At 36.0% G+C, this 26,162-nt stretch overlaps 1 protein-coding gene across 3 annotated transcripts; it reads left to right on the top strand.

Annotated features, from left to right (window-relative positions):
• The first annotated feature begins 977 nt into the window (after nt 1-977).
• Nucleotides 978-23,640, top strand: LOC122047791 (probable LRR receptor-like serine/threonine-protein kinase At1g05700). 3 transcript variants are annotated; one of them, XM_042609269.1, is made up of 13 exons: nt 978-1,480; nt 1,553-1,714; nt 4,923-5,416; nt 19,610-19,748; nt 19,853-19,924; nt 20,139-20,210; nt 20,348-20,428; nt 20,693-20,859; nt 20,966-21,213; nt 21,542-21,668; nt 22,001-22,069; nt 22,171-22,360; nt 22,961-23,640. In XM_042609269.1, the coding sequence occupies exons 1-13, from the start codon at nt 1,002-1,004 to the stop codon at nt 23,409-23,411; spliced, it is 2,751 nt and encodes a 916-aa protein (XP_042465203.1). In that variant the 5' UTR covers nt 978-1,001; the 3' UTR covers nt 23,412-23,640. The 3 variants fall into 3 exon arrangements, with proteins under 3 accessions (XP_042465203.1, XP_042465202.1, XP_042465201.1); XM_042609268.1 differs by lacking the exons at nt 19,610-19,748; nt 19,853-19,924; nt 20,139-20,210; nt 20,348-20,428; nt 20,693-20,859 and adding exons at nt 5,926-6,064; nt 6,142-6,213; nt 6,374-6,445; nt 6,523-6,603; nt 6,871-7,037 and having other exon boundaries at nt 22,961-23,635; XM_042609267.1 differs by lacking the exons at nt 19,610-19,748; nt 19,853-19,924; nt 20,139-20,210; ... (5 more) ...; nt 22,171-22,360; nt 22,961-23,640 and adding exons at nt 5,926-6,064; nt 6,142-6,213; nt 6,374-6,445; ... (5 more) ...; nt 8,449-8,638; nt 9,301-9,969.
• Nucleotides 23,641-26,162: the final 2,522 nt, after the last annotated feature.

Raw genomic sequence — 26,162 nt, 5'->3', positions numbered from 1 at the left:
TCTGCATGGGCGCGCGTACGTCCGCTGGGATCCAAAGCGGATCTCGCTTGCTGACTCCCCGCCCAGACCGGGTCTTGAGAAGATATGCAGTCTGTTGCAGGACAGCGTGAACAGTTAAAAAGTCAGATTACTGGCCAAACGTGCGCCTGGCGTTCATCGGTGCGTGGTAAACGTTGTATCTGGTTCGGAATATGAAACGAGATCAAAGGAAAAATTTGCAATTCGCCCCCTGTAAACTTTTGAGCAAAGCGCACAGTGGATATCGAAGTCAACCGTGTTTCTATCATGACTCATGGTTGGGCGAATGGAAATAAAAAAATTGATTTTTTTTTCACCTTTATTTTATTTGTTATTTTTCAAAGCCCTCTCAATACTTTGGATTATTTTTCAAAATAAAATTTAGCTTCACCATTTGTAAGGGGAAAACTAGATAAGCTGTGCTAAATTTTATTTTATTCAAACTTATTTAATAAAAAAATTAAGTCTAAAACTAATCAAAATTTAGCTTGGTTTTCTTTCCCAAGTTCTATTAAGTTTATTTTATTATTTGAAACTTTAACAAATTTTAAATTTTGATTGGTTAGTGAGTTTATATTACAATTTTATTTGTTATTTATTTATTTATTAAAAATTTCTTATTTTTTATAAGTTTGATAAATATTTTATTAATAAATATAGTTTAGAAACTTTATTCGTGTAAATTATTTATAAATATTATCTATGAATAATTTATAATCTTTATCTATAAATATTAATGGTTATATATATAAAAGTTTATTCATTTAATTGATTTTACAGATATTAAATAAAAAAATAAACTCTTATTAAATTAAACAGCAAACTTACTCACAAATGTAATGAATTTACAAGTCGGGAATAATTTGTTACAAGAGAAACAATGGGGAGTAAAATGAAAATTGTTCTAGATACTATAAAATTAGGACAAGCTCTGCTCTGCTCTGTTCTGTTCTGCCATGGTGATTGCATTCCGGAAAAAGAAGATGGATTCCAGATTTTGGTGGCAGATCTTCCTTGCCTTTGCCATGGCCTCCGCCGGAGCTCGCTCTCAGTCCACTGACGCCATCGGATTCCTCTCCATCGACTGCGGCCTCGAGCCCGGCTCGTCCTACGTCGACCACCGCACCAACATCTCCTACGTCTCCGACGTCGGCTTCATTGACACCGGCGTCAACCGCAACATCTCCGTCGCCTACATGGCCGACGTCAGGGTCCGGCGGTACCTCACCCTCCGCGCCTTCCCCAACGGCACCCGCAACTGCTACACCATCCGGTCGTCGACGGTGGCGCGGGGTTCCAAGTACCTCCTCCGAGCGTGGTTCTTCTATGGCAACTACGACGGGCTCAGCGGCCAACCTCAGTCCTTCCACCTCCATCTCGGTGTCAACTACTGGGACAGGGTGAACGTGACCACCGCGGAGTCATCCTACAGGACGGAGATCATCGCGGTGGCCACCGCCGGGTACAGTGTATAACAGCTAAAATTAGGGAATTATTGGATGAACAATCATCAAATGTGATGTCTTTCTTTTAGGTACTTGTCGGTTTGCCTGGTGAACACAGGCACGGGGACGCCGTTCATCTCTGGGATCGACTTGCGGCCGCTGAGGGACATTCTCTACCCGGCAGCGAACGAGCGACGGAGTTTGGTACTTTTCAGCCGGTGGAACTTGGGAGAGGAGGCTGAGTATGTCAGGTAATTATTATTATTATTATTATAAGTTTTGAAAATAAAAATCTTGAAAAACACTTTGCACTTTTAAATGATCATAAGATTTTATCCCTAAAAAAATGATCATAGAAGGACCAAAACTGACACAGAGTTAAATCCTACCAAAAAATTTTAATGATTAAAGTTGATATCATTACTTAATGTTTAGGTTCAATATTATAAAAATATTAGCTAATTTGAATTTCATCCTCTTATATAGCATAACTATTATACGACAAGGGTAGCACAGTTAATTTATATAAGGATGTTACTATTAATTGACCTGGAATTGATTTTTAACGGATGTGAAATGTCCCTTAGTTGCCTTAACTCCTCTTTGTTGAATGAGGCCTTTCGTGATTTACTTTCCTTCCAAGGGTCACCCTAGAGGAGCAGCCAAGGTGACAATTTTATTTTATTTTTTAATGCTAACTAGTATACACAATCAATCAATCAAATCTTAACTCATTAGATGAGGTCATGCATATAAATCCTTTTACGTTATTAGACTCTATATGCTACTATATCATTATTTATATTTAAATATATTTTATCTAATTTTATTATTGTTAATCAAGTTTTTTTAATCTTTTTCTTCCTCATTTAATTTACACATTTGTTATACTTTTACATCATCTAATTGAAATATTTATTGGTCATCTATGTACATATCCATATCATTTTAAGTGTATCTTCTAGAGTTTTTCCTTCAATAGGTGCAATCACGACTTTCTCTCTAATTTTTTTTATTACTTTATCTTGTCCATTTTTTTATGTCCACGTATTCATCTTAACATTCTTTCTTATCTATGCAACTTTCATCTTATGCTTATATGCTCAAGTCATAGTTTAACATTCAACTCCATATAACATAGCAAATTAGTCGTTGTTTTATAAAAATTTTATTTTAAATCTTAGAGGTACTTTATAACATAAAAAAATCATTTTATAAAATTTTACTTTAAATATTAGAGGTACTTTACGACACAAAAAACACTTGACGCTCTCTCCTCTATTTCAATGTATTCTATATAAGACATTTTTTTTTTAATTTCTCTATATTTTGCAAAAAAATAATTCTAAATACTTAAAACTCTTAGTTACAAATAACGCATCATCTTCCATCTTAACAATTATCTCATTACGTCTAATATTACTAAATTTAAATTTATATTATACTCTATCCTCTATTCCATTTGTACTCTACTAAACCTAGAACCTTTCACTTCTCATGTTTTTCGTTGAGCTAGATTCAAGTTTAGCATTACCTTTTTCAATATCTCATGTACTAAAATAATATTATTGGCAAACAACATGCACCATGATACCATATCTTGGATATATCCAATGAGTTTGCGATTAACATAAAAGATAAGAACTTAGGGTTAATCTTTAATATAATCCTATCCTTATGAAAAAAACTTCAGTTAATCATCTTGGAATCTCCACTTTTATTATTATATCCTCGTACATATTCTTAATTAATTCAATATATGTTATGCTAATAATTTTTTTTCTAGAATTCTACATATAATTTTACTTATGACTCAATCATAAGTTTTTTCTAAGTCGATGAATATCATGTATAAATATAAATTGAATAACTTCTACTGTCAACCTTCAAGTATAAATTCAAATGTTTTTCAATTATCATGATTTTTCTTTATTTTTTTTTACTATTATTTTTTCCTAAAATTTCATAATATATGACTCACTAATTTAATATTATTATAATTTATATAATTTTATGTTTTTTTTATTTATATATAAAAAACTAGAGTACTTATCATCCACCATATTTTTTTAATATTAGATTAAATTACTTTACAAACTATTCAATACTTTATTTTTATTTTTTGACTTTTCGTACCTCTATCAAAATATGATATGGTTTAGATTGGAAGTATCCACAGAAACAAATTATTAAATGACTTGCAAAAGTAATTGAATGGCAACTAGTATAAGTTTTAAAAAATTATATAATATATTTTTGAAACTTTGTTAACCTTTAATAAAAAATTAATTAAATATTAAAATATCACTTTAGTATATTTTTATTTTATCATTATTGTAATAATAATTGCTACGTGTAAAATAAATAAACTCAATTTAATTAAAATTATTATATATAAATTAATATTTATTAAAATATATTTTTATCGAATTTATTTAAATTGTGTAAATTTATCTTCATCTTAATTAAAATCAATCAAAATTATTATAGGAATTAGGATCCTATAATATTTTCAAAGGAATTTTAACCAAACTAAAGTTATTTTAGTCAAGGTTATATAATTTTAATCAAGTTAATAAATAACATTTATTGTAATAGTAATTTTAAATCAATTAAAATAATTCTATTCTATATTATAAAAAATAGATCGTCAATTTCTGAGAATCGATCCCTAGCTATTAGGTCATAGATATCATGCACTCACTATCTGTGCTATACCCTAGGGCATACCAGCTACCTACAAACTTCTATTCGATCGTGATAAAATAATATTCATTTGAAATGTAGTGGGTATCATGATAATCTCTTAGTCTATTTTACTCATTGAAATATTATTTTAATCAGATTATCACTCTTCGATAAACAAAATCAACATAAGATATTTATATTATTGTAGAAGTTAAACTAGACATATTATAATACCTACTTGTTAGTTAAATTTTGATTATGATTAAATGAATTCCATTTGAAATGTAATATATATATATATATGTTATAAAGTGTTTTTAGTTTAATTTGTTTATTGAGATATCGTTTTAATCTAATATCTAAAATCGATATAAGATAATGATATTTTTGTAAAATCTAGCGATTAGTTGTTATACATTGGGCTATCTATTTGTTAACTTATACATACAGTCTATTATGATAAAATAATATTTATTTAAAATATAATGATTGTCATATAATTTTCTTAGTTTGATTTACTTATTAAAATATTATTTTAATACAATTATAATTTTCTAATAAATAAAATCAACATAAAATAATCATACCAATCGTTATAAATTTTAAAATCTGGTTTAGGAGTATTTCGGATAATTTACATTAATTGATTGTCATTTAACGTTAATTGAAAAAAGGTCATCCTTTTTTGTTTTTGCCCTTATAAAATCTCTAAATAATTTCTTTATTATTTTTGGACTAAACTGGTAAAATGTGCTCCGCGCCTCCTCGTAGGTATCCGGCCGACCCGGTTGATCGGGTGTGGATGCCATGGAGCTTCTCCTCGCAGCGGAACTGGAACGACGTCTCCACCAACTCTACCGTCGAAAACGTCCCCGGGGACTTCTTCGGCGTTCCCTCCGCCGTCATGCAGACCGCCGTCACCCCCATCAACTCCTCCAGCCTCGTCCTCGCATGGGATCCCGTCCCCGGCGACGTCAACCAGTTCTTCCCCATCCTCCACATATCCGAGATTTTTAACCTTTCCGGAACCAATCAATCGCGGCAGTTTAGCTACTACGTGAATGGATTGCGCACGCTGGGGAGTATAGTGACCCCCCCTTACCTCTACGCGGACGCCGTCTACGGCGAGGTGCCCCTCCCTTCGTTCCCTACCTATAACATCTCCCTCGAGGCTCTCAGCAACTCCACTCTCCCGCCCATCCTCAATGCCTTCGAGCTATACGTCACCATGAGCAACACCTCCGTGCCCTCGGACGCTGGAGATGGTATGTAGCCCCTTTCGGTGGAACAGGGAGAAGAAATATCTTGCCTATCAATTGCTCGATTGAATGTTACTGAAAGCCCTAAGGCAGAGTGGACACGGAAAAAGAAGTTTCCACCTTCACAACAGTGCACATTAAGTTGTTCAAATTTTCCTAAATTTGATTTGTTTGCCAGGAAAAAAACTTAATTATGATAATTGGTGTTGGAAAAGGATCAAAACAAATCAGTATAAAGAGAAAAAACATTAGCTCGAAAACCATAGATTGAAACAGGTGTTGGGATTGGAAGGTACATATGATATTAAGCAGATCAATCTTTATTCAATGGACTCTACTGATATGGTATTGTTGGGAATTTTCATGCTGATTATTTGCTTAATATTTGATTTGGGGTGTGCGACTGCTAGCTAAGATACTTAGACGGGTCGCATGCTAGTAGTGTTTGTTTTCTATTTTTTATTCTGAGCAATGTCATTAGTTTATATTGTTGATTATTTTTCTCTTTTTTACAGTTGATGCCATGACAGTGATCAAGGAGTGGTATCAGATCCAAAGGAATTGGATGGGAGATCCATGTTCCCCAATTGCTTTTGTATGGGATGGACTAAATTGTACTTATAGCTTCTCAAATTCTCCAAGAGTCACTGCTTTGTGAGTTCTACAAGAACATCTAACTCAAACCGTTTGGAAATTCTGTAATATTCTTATTAGCCATTATTGTTCTACAGGAACCTGTCATCAAGTGGGCTGATTGGGGAAATAACCAAATCTGTTGCTAGTCTTAGTGCACTTCAATACTTGTAAGGCTACTCACGTTGCTTGCTATTTGTTTTCCTTTTTACTTTTGCTATTCATTGAATATGGCAAACAGTCATTCATGCAACATTTTAGAGCCTTGTACAGAGGAATGCCATGGGAGGAATTATCAGCTAACAATTGTCCTATAATCACTTTTTTCAGAGACTTGTCTTACAACAATTTAACAGGGTCAATACCTGATGATCTAGCAAACTTAAATTCTCTCAAACTACTGTAAGCATATTTCTTAATCCTTCTTGCATTATATGGAAAAGGTAGAAAAGGGCTTAACATTTCATGATTGCTTGCAGTGATTTGACAGGAAACCAGTTAAATGGATCAGTTCCTTCGAACCTCCTTGAAATGGCACAAAATGGGTTACTTACCTTAAGGTCTGTGTTAATTTTAAGTTTAGGTCCTTCCCTTTTTCTTTAAGTATTCATAATATGAAAGGGCTTGCTTAATCATTAAAGAGATCTAGGCAAGGAGTCATGAAATAATAGGAGTTTAGCTTAGCTGTTTAAACTTTGAGTAATAATTTGGCATTAAAGTTTGATAATTTGTTCTCGAACTCGGCTGCTTCTTTCCTTTTTTGGTTGGAGAGTTTTCATAATTTCAAACATATCTTTAACCATTAAGCAAGTTATAATCTCATGCAGACTAGATGGGAATCCACATCTTTGTAACAATGGTACATCATGCAATGTGACGCCTGCACCAAAAAAGAAGAAAATATCAACACCGGTGGTCGTGATTCTTTGTATATTTCCGGTGTTAATACTTCTTGCGCTGATAGCCATAGTTTGGAGAGTGAGGAAAACACAAGGTGATATTTCTGCAATTGTTTTGTAATAGTAGACCATCATCTATTTTCTGACATGCATTTAACAATCTTATTCTTTTTTTGAAACTTGAAAGGTTTGAGAAGAGGTGGCTTAGTGAATCCATCGAATGGTTTCCTAAAGCAAACAGATAATGCATTGCAGCTTGAAAATCGCCAATTCACATTCATGGAATTAAATAACATCACTAATAACTTTCAAAAGATCCTAGGAAAAGGAGGATTTGGGTCTGTTTTCCATGGACATTTGGAAGACGGTACTCAAGTTGCAGTCAAATTGCTATCACAATCATCATCACAAGGAACTAAAGAGTTTCTTGCTGAGGTAAATAAATCTTATACATATGTGGATGGTTCAATTTAATTAGTTGGAGATGGTTGTTGAATGTGATTCCATTGGGAGATTTTGCATAACCAAAGACGGGGAGAGGGAATGAATGTATAAACTCGTATATTTTACACAAAAAAAATCAGGAGCTGATGAAATTTTATTATTCTTTCAAACATGTATTAATAGTATCTTGAACAATTATGTCCTATCTATGACGAGTCAGATCCTACAGAATATTAACTGTCTCATTCATTTCTGTTTCTTTGATTTAGTTTGGATCTTGATGTTTCTAGTTCCTACACATCACTGATTATGTTTTTCAGGCCCAACACTTGACTAGGGTTCATCATCGGAATTTAGTTTCTTTGGTTGGCTATTGCAATGAAGTAAATCATTTGGCCCTTGTCTATGAGTTTATGTCTCAAGGAACACTACAAGATCATCTGCGAGGTTTGGAACTACATTTGATATCATTATCTAATAGTTGGTTCCTTTCATGATATCATTTGCTTTATAGCATGCATGACAATCAGGTGACTAGAATTAGATTCAGCTTACAATCTAACTATTTAAAGATATATTCTCCTGTCAAATACATAGTTAATGAATCTTTTCAAGGACTTACAAGTGTATTCTTATTTGATTGTTGCTCTATACAAGTAAAATTTTAATTATAAAATTAATTTATAATTTTCTTTCAAGTTGAATGCAACTGAGAGTACCAAAGGGATAATGATGCTGTCTAAAAATTCATTATTTATCTTACAATGTTTTGCCAGACACTATTGACCAACATAGTAACAATGCTATTACTTATACAAAGCAATCTTTACTTCATTGAACTTATTGTTTTCCCCTACTGAATGCTGATGGGTTGTTAATTTGCCATGATGCAGGCAGGGCAAACAGTGCTAGGGCTTTAAGTTGGAGGCAACGTCTTCAGATGGCAATTGACTCTGCACGAGGTTTCGAATAATGTGAACTGTCAATTATTAATATTGCTTGCCTGATTTCCAGGCCGTTCATCTGAGACAATCTTATTTCATGTATTGGGTTGCATTGCAGGGCTAGAGTATTTGCACAAAGGATGCCAACCACCATTAGTCCATAGAGATGTGAAGTCAGGAAATATCCTTTTGAGTGAAACTTTGGAAGCTAAGATAGCAGATTTTGGGCTTTCGAAAGCTTGTCTAAGTGAGACGAACAATCAGATATCCACTGTAGTGATGGGAACTCCTGGATACCTTGATCCTGAGTATGTTATTGTTTTTCATTCATTTAGTTGTTTCAAGCAAGCATCTCTACCTAGTAGAAAATAGTAACCAAGCTATCAAAACAAACAAACTTACAAACAAAAAAGTTCCATTATCATGGAACATCTCATTTTGAGATCCATGTTTAATATAACTATCCATCTCCTTGCGTGCTTCAACTATTTACCTTTTTTTTTAAATGAAGGAAAGAAGGTTTGGTTCATGATATATATGCTTTTCATATCTAGGAATGAAATGCAACCATTGAAAACATCAGTAGTTGTGGCAATAAGCAGGCAAACCAATTTGAAGAAATAGATTAATAGAAAATACATAAAGTCAGACTAAGAGGGATCATGAGTTCTAAGTTTATAGGGTAGTAGCAGTGGTATTTAGATTATCACTCAAAAGTTTAAATCATCTATCTTGCATATTTTAGATTGTAGATTCATTTTGTCGAATAACAGTAAGCATATGCACATTGTGAAAATCCCAGACCATATCCAGCCATGTCTCCACAACTAATCTACTTGACTAGTGATTATCTCTTTGTATAATGACTATAATGAAGCAATCAACTTCAACTAAAGTGTAGTTAAATTTTCATACTATGTTTATTTTTGTACAAAATTTATGATTGGAAATCTGTTGTATTGCTCGTCAGGTATTACAATGCATCCCAGCTTAGCGAGAAAAGTGACGTGTATAGCTTCGGAGTGGTTCTTTTGGAACTTATCACCGGGCTACCTCCAATAGTTCCAGGTGCAGAAAATGTACTCCTAGTTCAATGGGTGCTCCAAAGGCTTGCCAAAGGAAACATTGAGGATATTGTAGATCCCAGACTGGAAGGAGAGTATGACATAAACTATGCCTGGAAGTGTGCTAATATTGCGTTGAAATGCACTGCAGAAAGGTCCCAACAACGACCAAACATGACAGAAGTTGTGATGCAACTAAAAGAGAGTTTAGAACTAGAAAACTCTCATGATAGCACTGTGAACACATTCACACGCAATGAGAATCCATACTCAGAAGTAAGCAATGTAAGCCTGAACAGTGCTCCTGAGATTGGAGTATCTAGAATGATTGAGATTTCCGGACCAACGATAAGATAAACAAGGGTATGCTCGACTCTTCCCTCTTAAAATTGTCATAATGGTTGTTGAGGTTCAAAATGTCTTTTGCTTCAAATTTATTATTGTGTAATTTTTTACATGTTATTACTTGTGTGAAGGAAAATAGTATTTGGTGGAGTGTAGATGATCCTTTAATTTTCTATGGCAAAAACTATTGTATGTTCTTCCACTTCATCTTGAAACAAGCATCTTCTGTTTTTGACAATGTCATCTCTTTGTTATAGAAAAAATTCCTTAAGTTTTTCTTGATCCGTGTGTTAAGATACAAGTTCTTGGCAATAATGTTTCGTGTAGTCTATCCTCATCAATACTTTGTTTTAACATATTTGATATCTAAGATCATTCCAATTCAGAAATTGAGACTGGTGGGAGCTAGTGTTTTCTCGGGTCTGAATTGGTCGACCTCCGTGTCCTGGTTTATGCGGTCAAGCTGATTAGAAAAAATTATTGATGCAATCGTTCTCTTATCAATGTTGATTTGGCTGATCAAGTTTGAGTTTGTTCGAGCTAAGTTTCGATGTGTTATCAATATGTTAATTGGATTGAGTGATACGTCAAATTGATCAAAGTTGATAGAATATTTGGTAGTGGAAAAGTTCAAGTGGATCAATGTTTGATTGAATATTTGGCGGTTGAAAGTCCAATAGGAAGTTGGAAAGCAGAAAGTTTTAGTAGGTCAAAGTCGATTGGATATTGAAAATCCTTACAAGCTAAGGTGACCGGATGCTATGCAAGAGGGAAGTTCTAACATACCATAATTGATTGGATGTTAAGCATGAGATAAGAACTTCAAATATGCCAAAGGATTAGCAATGATGAATTTATGACATATCAAGGTTGACCTGATGTGGGGCAATCAATTAAAAAATTTGATTAGTGTTAAAAAAAATCACTGCTATCAATATAGTATGTTAAATTAATGTTTGAGAGCGTGAATGTAATTAGGAGAATAAGATAAATTAACATATAAGACCTAGTTTCATATCCTTTTGAACTCTCTAGGTTCATCAACTGATTTTGATCAATTTTTTGCTAAATTGAATATTACATTTGCTCATGTATATTTAATATATTATTGAATATGTAGTTCTTCTCGATTTATCCAAGTGGCCGGTGGAAAACTTTTGTGAGGTCAAGTCGGTAATCCTCAGGATTAATCGCCATAAGTTGGATATATATATATATATATATATATATATAGTCACCTTTACCGTCACTCTACAGAACGGTACATGAAGTTTTCATCTCATACGGCTCCTCGTTCAATTCTTTCGAAATAATTAGATCATTTTCTTCGTTCGAGAATCTCCTCCCTTATTCCACCCTGTATCGAAAAGTAACTAAGATCAATTCAGTCATATTTTCATGTTTCAATCGCACACTTTTCATTTACAGGGAAGACTATTTATATATATATATATATTTCTTAATCTCAATGATACTCGTCTCGAGAGTAGTACTATGCGTCTATGCGAGGAACCTTTGGGAGAATGCACATCAAGTTAAATAAAGAGGAATCATGAGTTTTAAGATTTATAGGGCTGTAGCATGTGATATTTGGATCATCACTTTTAAATCATATATCTTGCATGTTCCATTTTGTCCAATAATGGCAAGTACATGCACATTGTGAAAATCCCAATCCATATCCAGCCATTAGCCTTATCTCCCCAGCTAATATTCTGGATTAGTGATTCTCTCTCTATAATGACTAACAATTAGGCATCAACTTCAATTAAAGTGTCATTAAACTTTCATACTCTGTTTTTTTTATAAAATTTATGATTGAAAATTTATCGTATCATCTGTCCGATATTACAATACCTTCCAGCTCAGTGAGAAAAGTATTGATGTGTATAACTTCAGAGTCGTTCTTTTGGAACTGATCACTGAGCTACCTCTAATAGTTCTAGGTATGAAAAATGTACACCTAACCCAATGGATGCTCCAAAGGATTGACAAAGGAAACATTGAGGATATTGTAGATCCTAGACTGGAAAGACAGCATGACATAAACTATGTCTGCAAGTGTGCTGATATCATGTTGAAATGCACGACACAAAGGTCCCAACAATGGCCAAACATGTTAGAAGTTGTGATGTAGCTGAAAGAGAGATTAGAACTAGGGAACTCTCATTATAACACTACAAACACAATCAACTTGAAAAGTGCTTCTGAGATAGGAGTGCTTAGAATGACTTGGATTTCTGGACTAAGATCAAGATAAATAAGGATATGCTCGACTCTTCCCTTTTAAAACTATGTCATAATGTTTGTTAAGGTTCAAAAATATCATTTGCTTCAAATTCATTCGTGTAACTTTTTTACATGTTATTGCTATTGTGAAGAAAAATAGTATTTGATCGAGTGTAGATGATACTGTTATTTTATATGGTAAAAAACTATTGTAGGTTCTTCTATTTCATCTTGAAACAAGCCTCTTGTATTGTATTTTGACAATGTCACTTCTTTGTTACATGAAAAAATTCTCAATTTTTCTTGTTCCTTGTGTTAAGATTCAAGTTCCTCAATCCTTGGCAATAATGTTAGGTGTAGCCAATCGTCATCAATACTTTATTTTAGCATATTTGATATCTAAGATCATTCAAATTGAGAAATTGAGACTTGCAGAAGCTAGTGTTTTCAAATAAAAATCTCGGGTTTGAATGGGTCGACCTCTATATCTTGGTTTATGTGGTCAAGATGCTTAGAAAAAATTATTGGTACAATCGATCTCTTGTCAAGGTTCATTAGATTGATTAAGTTCGAATTTATTTAAGCTGAGTTTCAATATTTTATCAATATGCTAGTTGGATTGAGTGAGACGTCAAGTAGATAAAGTTGATCGAATATTTAATAGTAAAAAAGTCCAAATAAGTTAATGGTTAATTGGACATTTGATGGTCGAATGTCCAATAGAGAATTAGTAAGCAGAAAGTTTTAGTAGGTCTATATCGACTAGATGTTGGAAGTCCTTGCAAGTTGATGTATGACCAACATAAGAGAATTAACTTCAAATGATCATAATTTTTGAGTCGGATATCGAATCAAGGCTCTGTCTATGTTCACGCGTAGTTTTTTTTACATATCTACATTTATTACTAGGTATAACATGTAACTGCCAACTTTAGGATAAAAAAACACCATTTATTAGTTTTTTAGAGTTGCTGAACATCTTTGTTTTTACTATGTTTAGTAATTCCTTTTTTAGGGTATTTTGGATTTTCAAGTATATATGGTTTAGATTTACCTATATAAGCGTTATATTTAGCTCTTTGAGAGATTATCCCCCATATTGAATAAAGTTTTTTTTTTTATAAAACTCAAAGAACGACGGATTTCTTTTTTATTTTTGGCATTTCTCATCTTGTCTTTTCCTTTAATCCCTTTTCTTGTCAGCTTGTAGGATAATTACTATCTTATCTTACGTTACAAGTTAAGGTGACTGAATATCACGCAAAAGGAAATTCCTAACATACCATGATTGATACGTACCATGATTGATTGGATGTTAGACATAAGATAAGAAATTTAAATAGGTCAAAGGATTGACAATGATAACTTCAAGACAAGTCAAAGTTGATATGATGTAAGTCAACGAAAAATCTATGATGAATTCCTGACACGTCAGCTTAATCTAACGTTGGACAACAGAAAGTCTTGGCATATTAAATTTGATTGGATATTGAGCAAAGATAAGACCAGTATTCATTATTGGAAAAACTGAAACAAAGTTATCAATCAATTAGGATGTATTAATCGACCAATGAACTTTACAAAATTGGGATTTGAGATGGTTTTCAGTTTGACACCAAATCGCAAAGATAAAAAAATATTTCAGTTTGATACAAAATTATGTTAGGAAAATAATGTCAAACTAATATTTAACTTAAAAAATATTCATTAAAAATCATATATTTCCAGGCAACACTTGGCTGTTCACGACGTGATGAGCATGACATGGCCACCTCCCAACTGCCATTAAACGATCATATCCAATTGGCTAAAGAGTTAACTTGGAGTTTTAAATGATTCTTGGTGAATAATTTTTGATCAATCCAAAGGTCTCGGAGGTGGTCAAAGTGGGAGGGAGGAGAAGCGCTCCACTTATTATAACTTATACAGCGACGACTTCAAAGTCAAAGCGAAGGATGGGCGTGATGCTGTGCAAAGTCAACTCCGTGCAAATCTGCTTGTGCGCGTACGTCCGCCAGGATCCTGAAGCGATCTCGGCCTCGTTGACTACCCTTCCTGTCCTGGTCCTTTAGGAGATTTGCAGTCTGCGGCAGGACAGCGTGCACAGCTCAAAAGTCAGCCGACAGGCCTCCCACGCACCTGGCGTGCGTTGGTGCGTGGTGAACGTTGTATCTTGATCGGAGTAGAAATTTAGATCAAAGGGAACATTTTCAATTTGCCCCTGTAAAATTTTCATATTCCAATAAAGTGCACAGTTAATGTCAGTCAACCGCATATGTCTGGTTGGAGGCATATCCTCTAGTCCATATATGATGGGAATCATTATGGGTATGAATTTGATAGTAAAATGAAATGAGAATAGAAATGGAAATGAAACCCATCAAGTTATATAAGTTTGGTTGATTCCCATAAATCTAATAATCATTCCCAAAATATAATTCTCAAATTCATAATTCAAATACTATCTTTTATTATCATTCAATTCCCTCATTCTCAAACTCATCAACCAAACACCCTTAGTTACTCGGTTCTATAAAATGGCCTGTTTTTTTATTTTTCAAAGCCCTTTCATTACTTTTGATTATTTTTCAATTTAAATTTTAGCTTCACCTTTGTAAGGCTAACATTAGGCAAGGCGAACTAAATTAATGTAAGGAAAAAGGGTCATAAAAAAATTAAAAAACTTGGCGGTGGCGCACTTTTGATGAGCTTAGAGGCTCGGGACTCATTTGTAACAAGAGAAACAACGGGGAGCGAAGTGAAAGTTTTCAAGACACCAAAATGGTGCATAAAACGCGCATCAATGTGAAGAAGCTCTGCTTCGCCATGGCGATTGCAAACCGGAAGAAGAAAATGGATTCCAGATTTCTGTGGTCGTTCCTCCTCGCCTTCGCCATGGCCTCCGCCGGAGCTCGCTCTCGATCCACCGACGCCCTCGGCTTCCTCTCCATCGACTGCGGCATCGAGTCTGGTTCTTCCTACGTCGACCCCCTCGCCAACATCTCCTACGTCTCCGACGCCGGTTTCATCGACACAGGTGTCAACCGCAACATCTCCGTCGCCTACGTGGGTTTGTACCCGCGTTTCCACACCCTCCGCGCCTTCCCCAACGGCACCCGCAACTGCTACACCATCCGGTCCCCGACGGTGGCCCGGGGGTCCAAGTACCTCCTCCGGGCGTGGTTCGTCTACGGCAATTACGACGGGCTCAGCGGCCAGCCGCAGTCCTTCGAACTCCACCTCGGCGTCAACTATTGGGACAGGGTGAACGTGACCACTGCGGAATCATCCTACTGGACGGAGACCATCACGGTGGCCACCGCCGGGTATAGTTCAGTAGGTAAAACCAGAAAATTAATTATTGAATGAACAATCATCAAATGCGATCTCTTTTCTTATAGGTACTTGTCGGTGTGCCTGGTGAACACCGGCAAGGGGACGCCGTTCATCTCCGGAATCGACTTGCGTCCGCTGAAGGACGATCGCTATCCGGCGGCGAACGAGTGGAGGAGTTTGGTGTTGTCCGCCCGGTTGAACTTTGGAGCAGAATCTGCCTACATCAGGTTTTTATAATTTTAAATATATATATAGAGAGAGTATCTTATTATGAAATTTTTAATGATTAAAATTAATATCATTAAAGTTAATGTTTGGTTTAAATATTATAAAAATATTAGCTAATTTCACTAAAAATATAGATCGCTATATTAATGGTCTCTAGTGCCAAGCTAATTTCACTAAATATAAAATAAGTTGATGGATTAAATATAGATCAGTGATATTAACGGTCTCTATATTAGCTAATGTTTGGTTGATTTATTTTTTTTATCAAAATTGATTTTAGGTAAAATCAGTTGATGGACCAAATGATCTCGAATTGAAATGAAAGTAATTTCTATGTATTCGTCTATCTCTCTTGATTATATTCATACCCTCAAACATCAATTTGACTCAATATATTGAGAGCAATGATTTTTTGAACATGAATATATTTAAAAATTCTAATTCATATTTAAAAATTACCGTTTTCAATATATTGGGTCAAAATGGTATTTGAGAGCATAGAAATAATTAGGAGAAGTAGACGAACACATATGAACTAGTTTCATATCAATCTGAGGTCATTTGGTCAATTAGTCAATTTTGTTCAAAATTGACTGATGGACCAAATGACCTCGATTGATATGAAACTAATTTTTATGTGTTCGTCTATCTCTTCTAATTATATGCATGTCCTCAAATGTTAATTTTATTTAATATATTGAGAGTAATGATTCTTTGAACATAAATGTGCTTGAAAAAATTAATTCGTAAATCGGCTGATAGACCAAACAATCTCAAATTGATATTAAACTAGTTTTTATGTGTTCATTTATCTCACTTAATTATATCTATGCTCTTAAATTTTAAATATCAATTTTATTTAATATATTGAGAGCAATAGTTTTTTGAACATGAATATATTTAAAAAATTTAATTTATGTTCAAAAAATTATTGCTCTCAATATATTGAGTCAAATTGATATTTGAGGGCATGGATATAATCAGGAGGGGTAGACGAATACATAGAAATTAGTTTTATGTTAATCTGATGTCATTTGGTCTATCAACTAATTTTGACAAAAATCAGTCTGTTTTGGATAAAAATCGATTGATGGACCAAATGACCTTGAATTGACCTAAAACTAGTTTCTATATGTTCGTCTATCTCTCCTGATTATATTTATACTCCTATATGTTCGTCTACGTCTCTTGATTATATTCATACTTTCAAATATCAATTTGATCAAATATATTGAAAGTAATGATTTTTTGAACATGAATTAAAATTTTCGTGTTAAAAAAAATCATTGTTTTCAATATATTCAGTCAAAGTGACATTTAAGGACATTAATATAATCAAGAGATGTAGATAAACATATAAGTACTAGTTTCATATCAATCCAATGTCATTTGGTTCATTGGTTTATTTTGCCCAAAACCGATTGATTTTGCCAAAGCTGATTTTGAGTAAAATCGGTTGATAGACTAAATGACCTCGGATTGATATGAAACTTATTCCTATGTGTTTGTCTAACTATCTTGATTATATCCATGCCCTCAAATAATAATTTGACCTAATGTATTGAGAGTAATGATTTTTTAAACATGAATTAAAATTTTCAAATATATTTATGTTTAAAAAATTATTGCTTTCAATATATTGAGTCAAATTGACATTTGAAGGTATAGATATAATCAACCGAGGTTGTTTGGTCTATCAACTGATTTTGTCTAAAACCAACTTTGATAAAAAAAAAAAGTAAATCAGTCAATTGATTAAAAAAAAATCAATCGACTGATTTGATAAAAAATTCAATGTTTTGCTAAAAATAAAATCGATTCGACTGATACAAAAATCAATTGACCGATAAGGATAAAATAGGAAATAGACATAAGGGTGTCAATTCGGATGGGTCGGGTCGGGTTGGGTCGGGTTAAATTTTTTTTTTTTTTTTATAACCCAACCCGAACCCGACCCGAACCCGAATTCAACCCGAAACTCCTAAACCCGAACCTGAACCCGACCAACCCGCCCAACCCGAACCCAACCCGTGTAACCCGAAAATTCGATTCAAAATGACTTTTTGGAGCTATTTTCCCTATAATTCTTCACTTTTATCTCAATATTTCATCATTATCATACTAACTTGATATTAATATACATAAAACATCTTAATTTTCAAAATAAAATTTGATTTAACCCTAAAAAAAACCCCACTAAACCCTATATTTGGGTCAACCCGGGTCAACCCGAACCCGACCCGACCCAACCCGAAAATCTTCAACCCGAATGCCCTCCAACCCGAACCCGACCCGAACCCGAAAATGTCCAACCCGAACCTGATTTTTTTCGGGTCGATTCGGGTTGGGTCGTCGGGTCGGGTTCATTTTTGACACCCCTAAATAGACATATGATTTGATAATTTCAAACTAACCTATATGATTTGATAATTTTAAAAACTTACCTATATGATTCGGTAAAAAATTGTAATTATTAGGGATGATAATTTTTGACTGGACACGAAAATATGACCTGAACTGAACACGAAAAATTGATAATTTGAAACTCAATTGAGGGTTTCACTGTTTCTATAGATCCGCACAGGAATTTGCCATTTGAATTTCTCTACTTTACCTTTCTACCAGTAATATTGGGGGTGCTTGGAAGACCGCTAATGAGGCAGGATTTCTTGGACCATTTTTTGTGGTCCAAGGGATGTGTCACTCGCATTTGCGGCCGGATCGCGGTCGCGATCCGGTCGCAAATGATTGCGATCCTTTTCTGGGTTCATCATCCCCACCAGGTTATATTTTTTGTTCGGAGAGGGCGGCCGGAGGCCGCTCGGAGGACACCCTCGCTCGACGCCTAATAATCTGGCCACTTATCCACCACCGGAGGCCTTCGGGCGGCCTCCGACCGCCCGCTCCGAACAAAAACTATAACCTGATGGGGACGATGAACCTAAGAAGGGATCACAACTATTTGCGATAGGATCGCGACCATGATCCGACCGTAAATACGAATGACACATCTCTTGAACCATAAAAAATGGTCCAGAAGATCTGTGCTCGACCGCTAATATGATGATTTTTTTTACCAATAATTTCTATAAATATTTAGTTTTACAAATATATATGTATGATTTTATATTTATAAAATATCTTTAATTTTTTTTTATTATTTTTGGACTAAAATGTGCTTCGCGCTATCTTGTCTAGGTATCAGACGACCCGATCGATCGGGTGTGGACGCCATGGAACTCATCGGAGTGGAACTGGAACGAGGTCTCCACCGACTCCACCGTCGAAAACTTGTCCGAGGACTTGTTCGAAGTTCCATCCGTCGTCATGCAGACCGCCGTCACCCCCATCAACTCCTCCAGCCTCGTCCTCGCATGGGATCCCTCCCCCGGCCACTTCAACCAGTTCTTCCCCATCCTCCACATATCCGAGATTTTTGATCTCACCGGCACCAATCAATCTCGGCAGTTCAACATCTACGTGAATGGATTCCTGGCGTATATAATGACCCCCCCTTACCTCTACTCGGACGCCGTCTACAGCCTCGTGCCCCTCCCTTCGTTCCCCACCTATAACATCTCCCTCGAGGCTCTCAGCAACTCCACTCTCCCGCCGATCCTCAATGCCTTCGAGCTATACATGACCATGAGCAACACCTCCGTGCCCTCGGATGTTGGAGATGGTATGTAGCCGCTTTCGTTCCTTCGCCCCTTTTTTTTTCCTCACTTCTCTCTGTTGCCCATGATTTTTTTCCAACTCAAATTCTTAGCTCAAAACTTTATATTGAGTTGTTGAAATTTTCCTAAATTTGATATGTCTGCCAGAAAACAAACTAAATTATGATACTAAGCATAATGTGAAAAAAGGATCAAAACAAATCAGCATAATGTGAAAAAACCACAGATTGAAACAGGTGTTGGGATTGGAAGTTACATGTGATATTGAGCAGATTGATCTCTATTGATATGATATTGTTGGGAATTTTGGTGCCGATTATTTGCTTAATATTCTAATTATCTTCTAAGCAATGACATTAGCTGACATTTTTTTTCTATTTTTTTTTCTCTTTTTTTACAGTTGATGCCATGACAGTGATCAAGGAGCGATATCGGATCCAGAGGAATTGGATGGGAGATCCATGTTCCCCTAGTGCTCTTGTTTGGGATGGACTAAATTGTACTTATAGCTTGTCAAATTCTTCAAGAGTCACTGCTTTGTGAGTTCTACAAGTTCATCTAACTCAAACTATTGATCATGAAATACCTGGACCAACCGTTTGGAAATTCTGTAAGATTCTTATTAGTCACTATTGTTTTGCAGGAACTTGTCATCAAGTGGGCTGATTGGGGAAATAACCAAATATGTTGCTAATCTTAGTGCCCTTCAATACTTGTAAGGCTACTCATTGCTTGCTATTTGTTTTTTTTTTCCTTTCAATATTCATTGAATATGGCATACAGTCATTAGCAGTCTTGGATTGTTGGGGTCAATGCCAGGCCATGCAAGAATTTGTAATGAAACCATGCAACATTTTAGAGCCGTGTACAAAGGAATGTCATGGAAGGAATTATCAGCTAACAATTGTTCTTTAATCACTTTTTTTTAGGGACTTGTCTTACAACAATTTAACTGGGCCAATACCTGGTGTTCTAGCAAACTTAAGCTCTCTCAAACTACTGTAAGCATAGTTCTTAATCCTTTTTTCACTTTATTTTTAATTTTTTTAATTGGCACAAAGTATCCGGCTTACGCGGATAATGGTTCACTTTATTGAAAAGGTAGATAATGGTTTAACATTTCATGATTTGCGTGCAGTGATTTGACAGGTAACCAGTTAAATGGATCAGTTCCTAAAAGCCTCCTTGAAATGGCACAAAATGGATTACTTACCTTAAGGTTTGTGTTCCATTTAAGTTTAGGTCTTTCCATTTTTCTTTAATGATTCATAATACGAAAGGGCTCGCTTGATCATTAAAGAGATCTAGGAATGGAGTCAAGAAAAATTAGGAGTTTAGCTATTTAAACTTAGGGTAATAATTTGGCATTAAAATTTATTCAATTTGTTCTTGAACTTAGCTGCTTCTTTTCTTTTTTGGTTGGAGAATTCTTCACAACTTCATACATATCTTTAACCATCAAGCAAGTTATAATCTTATGCAGACTAGATGGGAATCCACATCTTTGTAACAATGGTACATTGTGCAATGTGATGCCTGCACCAAAAAGGAAGAAAACATCAACATCAACAATCGTGATTCTTTGTATAGTTCCCGTGTTAATACTTCTTCTGCTGATAGCAATAGTTTGGAGAGTGAGGAAAACACAAGGTGAGATTTCTTTGATAAACTCTTGAAATTCTTTAAGTAATAGTAGACCGTCATAGATTTTTTGACATTCATTTAACAATCTCATTCTTTATTTGAAACTTGAAAGGATTGAGAAGAGGCAACTCAGTGGATCCACATAATGGTTTCCCAAAGCAAACAGATAATGCATTACAGTTTGAAAATCGCCAATTCACATACACAGAATTACAGAACATCACTCATAACTTTCAAAAGATTCTAGGCAAAGGAGGATTTGGATCTGTTTTCCATGGACATTTGGAAGACGGTACTCAAGTTGCGGTCAAAATGCTATCGCATTCATCATCACAAGGAACTAAAGAGTTTCTTGCTGAGGTAAATAATCTCATACATATGTGAATATGTGAATTTATTTGTTTGGATATGGTTGTTGAATGTGAACCCATAGGGAGATTTTGTGTAACCAAAGACGGAGAGGGGTAACGAATATATAAAATTGGATATTTTACAAAACATTTTCAATAAGGAGCTGATGAAATTTTATTATTTTTCAGAATTGTAATAATAGTTTTCTTGAACAATTCTCCTATCCCTGACTAGTCAAACCCTACACAACATTAACTGCCCCATCACATTTGTTTCTTTGATTTAGTTTGATATTGATGTTTCTAGTTTGTAAACATCACTGGTTGCATTTTTCCAGGCCCAACACTTGACTAGGGTTCACCATCGGAATTTAGTTTCTCTGGTCGGCTACTGCAATGAAGTAAATCATTTGGGGCTTGTCTATGAGTTTATGTCTCAAGGAACACTACAAGATCATCTGCGAGGTTTGAAACTACATTTAATATCATTATCTAATAATCGGTTCCTTTCATAATATCACTTTCTTTATAACTTGCATGGTAGTCAATTGCTACTGTGTACAAGTAAATTTTTAATTATAAAATTGAATTATAGTTTTATACAAGTTGAATACAACTGAGAATACAAAGAGAGAATGATGTCTAAAAATGCTTTTATTTATCTTACAATGTTTTGCCAGGCACTACTGACCAACAGAGTAATAGTGCTATTACTTATACAAAGCAATCTTTACTTCATGTAACTTATTGTTTTTCCCTATTTAATGCCGATGACTTGTTAATTTGACATGATTCAGGTAGGGCAAACAATGCTAGGGCTTTAAGCTGGAGACAACGTCTTCATATGGCAATTGACGCTGCACTAGGTTTGGAATAATGTGAACTGTCAAGTATCAATATCCCCATGCATAAATTCAAGACCATTCATCCGAGACCATCTTGTTTCATCTAATGAATTTCATTGCAGGGCTAGAGTATTTGCAAAAAGGATGCAAACCACCATTGGTTCATAGAGATGTGAAGTCAGGAAATATCCTTTTGAGTGAAACTCTGGAAGCTAAGATAGCTGATTTTGGGCTTTCGAAAGCTTTTCTAAGTGAGGCGAGCAGTCATACATCCACTGTAGTGGTGGGAACTCCTGGATTCCTTGATCCTGAGTATGTCATTGTTTTTCATTTATTTAATTGTTTGAATCAAGCATCTCTAGAGAAAGATAGTAACCAAGGAATCCAAAAAATTGAAAATTCGTCATGGAACTCTTCGTTTTCAAATTCATAGTGTAATATAACTATCCATCTCTCTATATACTTGAAGGATTTACTTTTGCATTTTTTTTAAATATAGGAAAGAAGCCTTGGTTCATAATATATATGCTTTTTCTATCCATGAATGAAATGCAACCATCGAAAACATTAGTAGTTGTAGCAATAAGTAGGCAAACAAATTTGAAGAATCATGAGTTATTTTAAGATTTATAGGGAATTAGCACGTGGTATTTGGATCATCACATTTAAATCATATATCTTGCATGTTTTAGACCGTAGATCCATTTTGTCCAATAATAGCAAGCATATGCACAATTGTGAAAATCCATGGCCATATCAAGCCATCTCTCCATGACTAATCTTCTGAATTAGTGATTATCTCTATGTATAATGACTAACAAGGAAGGAATCAATTTCAACTTAAAGTGTCGTTAAGCTTTCATTATTTTTGTGCAAAATTTATGATTGGATATCTATTGTATCACTTGTCAGGTATTACAATACCTTCCAACTCAACGAGAAAAGTGATGTGTACAGCTATGGAGTAGTTCTTTTGGAACTTATCACTGGGCTACCACCAATACTTCCAGGTACTGAAAATGTACACCTAGTTCAATGGATGCTCCAAGGACTTGACAGAGGAAACATTGAGGATGTTGTAGATCCCAGACTGGAAGGGGAGTATGACATAAATAGTGTCTGGAAGTGCATTGATATTGCACTGAAATGCACAGCACATAGGTCCCAACAACGACCAAATATGACAGAAGTTGTGATGCAGCTGAAAGAGAGTTTAGAACTAGAGAACTCTCATTATAACACTGCGAACACAGTCACACGCAGAGAGAATCCATACTCAGAAGTAAGCGATGTGAGCTTGAACAGTGCTTCTGAGATAGGAGTGTTTAGAATGACTGAGATTTCTGGACCAACGGCAAGATAAACAAGGGTTTGCTTGACTTTTCCCCATGGTTGTTAATTAGTTCAAAAATGTCATTTACTTCAAATTCATTCTTATGTAGCAGTTTATATGTTATTACTTGTGTGAAGGAAAATAGTATTTTCTGGAGTCTAGATGTTACTTTTATTTTCTATGGCAAAACTATTGTATGTTGTTCCATTTCATCTTGGAACAAGCATCTTGTATTTGACAATGTCATATCTTTGCTAAAAAAAATTCTGTATTTTCTTCCTCGTTAAGATATAAGTTCCTTAATCCAGCGAACGAGACTAAGAATTTTCATTCCTGTCTACGCACCTCTACGAGACTAAGAAGGTGAGTATCATTTGGTTTCAGATCCATTGTATATGCAAGATGCTCAGATCAGTGCCCCCACGGGCTGGATCAGCTGGTTAGGTGCCTGTAGCTTGTCAATGAAGTCGTGGGGTTGAAGGTCGCTAGTTGCATTCGGGGATAAAACCTTGGTCTGTTGCGTCAAAAATTCCTTCGACCTCCAGTCACCTATCCTGTCTAGAATTAATCGTGATTTATTCTCTCTGAAATCTTATGGGACCGGGACCAGGGGGCCGTTTGGGTGACAGTTTCACCTTTTGTCAAGATGCTCAGATCAGTGTTTTGAGGATGATGTAATGGCTAACGCATGAAATGTTAGTCATAGTAAGAACTGAAGTTTAAATCTCTTCCTGAACATTATATGACTTTGAGCCTGATTCCCAAGCACTACATGAATTACTCCGAACCTATTGCCCGATCATTGTACAATTATGAACCTGATTTCACCTCTTCCTGGATTCTGTTTCCAAGTTCAATTTCTGCCAAAATTCATACACCGAGTCAATTCTTCCTCTTCCGTACGGGTCCGACCGGGACGATAAATGTACTTTTAATTTTTTAGCAACCGTACAAGCTGTGAATAGATTTTTAAAAATAATTTTTTACCGAATTAAATAGATAAGTTTATGAAATATTTAAATTATGAACCATAATTTTAAAATTATCAAATTATGATATTTATTTTCTGTTTATCCTCTCCCTCAAATTAATTTAACTGTAAAAAAAAAAAATCAATTTTTGCTAGTTGAATCAATTCCTTTTTATCTAAAAAATTAATCAGTCAATTTCAATTAAAATATAATGATATGAAATCAATTCTTATATGTTCATCTAATTTTCTTGACGATAAAATGTTAGGTTTCAATTAAAGTCCCACATTGAAAGATTTGATAAAAGATCACGGGGTTAAAAGGATGCATGATATCTCCATTGGCATGAGACCTTTTGAGAAGAGCCCAAGAGTAAAATCGTGAGGGCTTAGGCCCAAAGTGGATAATATCATGTCATTGTGGAGATATGTGGACATTCTTTGGACACAACAAATGGTATCAGAGTCATGATACGAACCAGATGCCATGTGGGGCGACCTTGAACGAAGTTGAGGGCCCGGAGTAGGTCAGGGTGGCCGGATGCTCGCAGGTAGGCCCAGAGTAGGTCAAGGTGACCGAGCGCGGATGCCGACGGGGAGGCCCGGAGCAGGTCAAGGTGACCAAATACTTGTAGGGGGCAAGTAAATCAGGGTGACCGGATGCTCACGGGGAGGCCCGAGGCAGGTCAGGATGACCGAGTACTTGCGGGGGGGGGGGGCCTGGAGCAGGTCAGGGTGACCAGGTACTTTCGGTGAGGCGAGTAGGTCAAGGTGGCCGGATACTCGCAGGTAGGCCCGAAGTAGGTCAAGGTGACCGGACGCGGATGCTTGCGGGGAGGCCGAGAGCAGGTCAGGATGATCGGATGCTCGCGGGGAGGCTCGGACTATGAGAGTAATTGTGGTCCTTCGTTTGAGGGGAGGATTGTTGGGTTTCAATCAAAGTCCCACATTGAAAGATTTGGTAAAAGATTATGGGGTTAAAAGGATGCATGATATCTCCATTGGCATGAGGCCTGATCCGGTGGTAAGGACGGGGGACCCTCATGGGCGGAGGGTCAAAGACACGTGGAGGTCAACCCCAAGTTCGCGCCGAACGGAAGCATGCCGGGCCGAACGGAAGGCAACCCGACCATGGGCGGGTTTCCGACGCTCATAGTGAAAAGGGTCACCGGGCCGAGCGGATAGCCCGCTCGGTCGAAGCATAAAGCATCGTTGCTGTGGAACACTCTCAGCTGAGCACCCGGTCAGACCGATACTTACGCCCGGTCGGACCTATGCCTGCCGAGCGGATGAATGCTTGGCATCAGGAAAAAGGAGACAAAGGCAAGGGGACATCATTTTCTGACAGCAGGCATGTTCGACGACCAGGCCATATATAAAATCGTACGACGGAAGGACCTGCTGTCCCATCAAAGAGGTGATCAGACTGTATAGTATGGTGTCAGACATGTTCCTTTGACAAGCCCATGCTAAGGTATGGTACCAGGACACGTGTACGCTTCGGTAGGTGTGCCCGAGCCTCCCCACAGCTCTATATACGAGCCTTCATACTTCGCCGGAGGTATGCATTCTTAGATATTCGAAGCCACCTTTTTGTTGCCCACTTGCCTGACTTGAGCGTCGGAGGGTCGTCGCCGGGAACCCCTTCCCGGCCCGACTTCTTTGCAGGTTCGCCGGAGCGCCGTCCGACCGGCCGAAGATCTACGTCAGCGACAAGGAGAGCGCCACGTGCCCAGCGTCCATTGATTCAGCGATTCGGACAGGATCAAGGCCTTTTGAGGAGAGCCCAAGAGCAAAATCATGAGGGCTTA

The sequence above is a fragment of the Zingiber officinale genome, chromosome 2B (assembly GCF_018446385.1).
Source record: "Zingiber officinale cultivar Zhangliang chromosome 2B, Zo_v1.1, whole genome shotgun sequence".
NCBI lineage: Eukaryota > Viridiplantae > Streptophyta > Magnoliopsida > Zingiberales > Zingiberaceae > Zingiber > Zingiber officinale.
The sequence above is the reverse complement of the archived record's forward strand: the minus strand, read 5'-3'. Positions and strand labels throughout refer to the sequence as shown.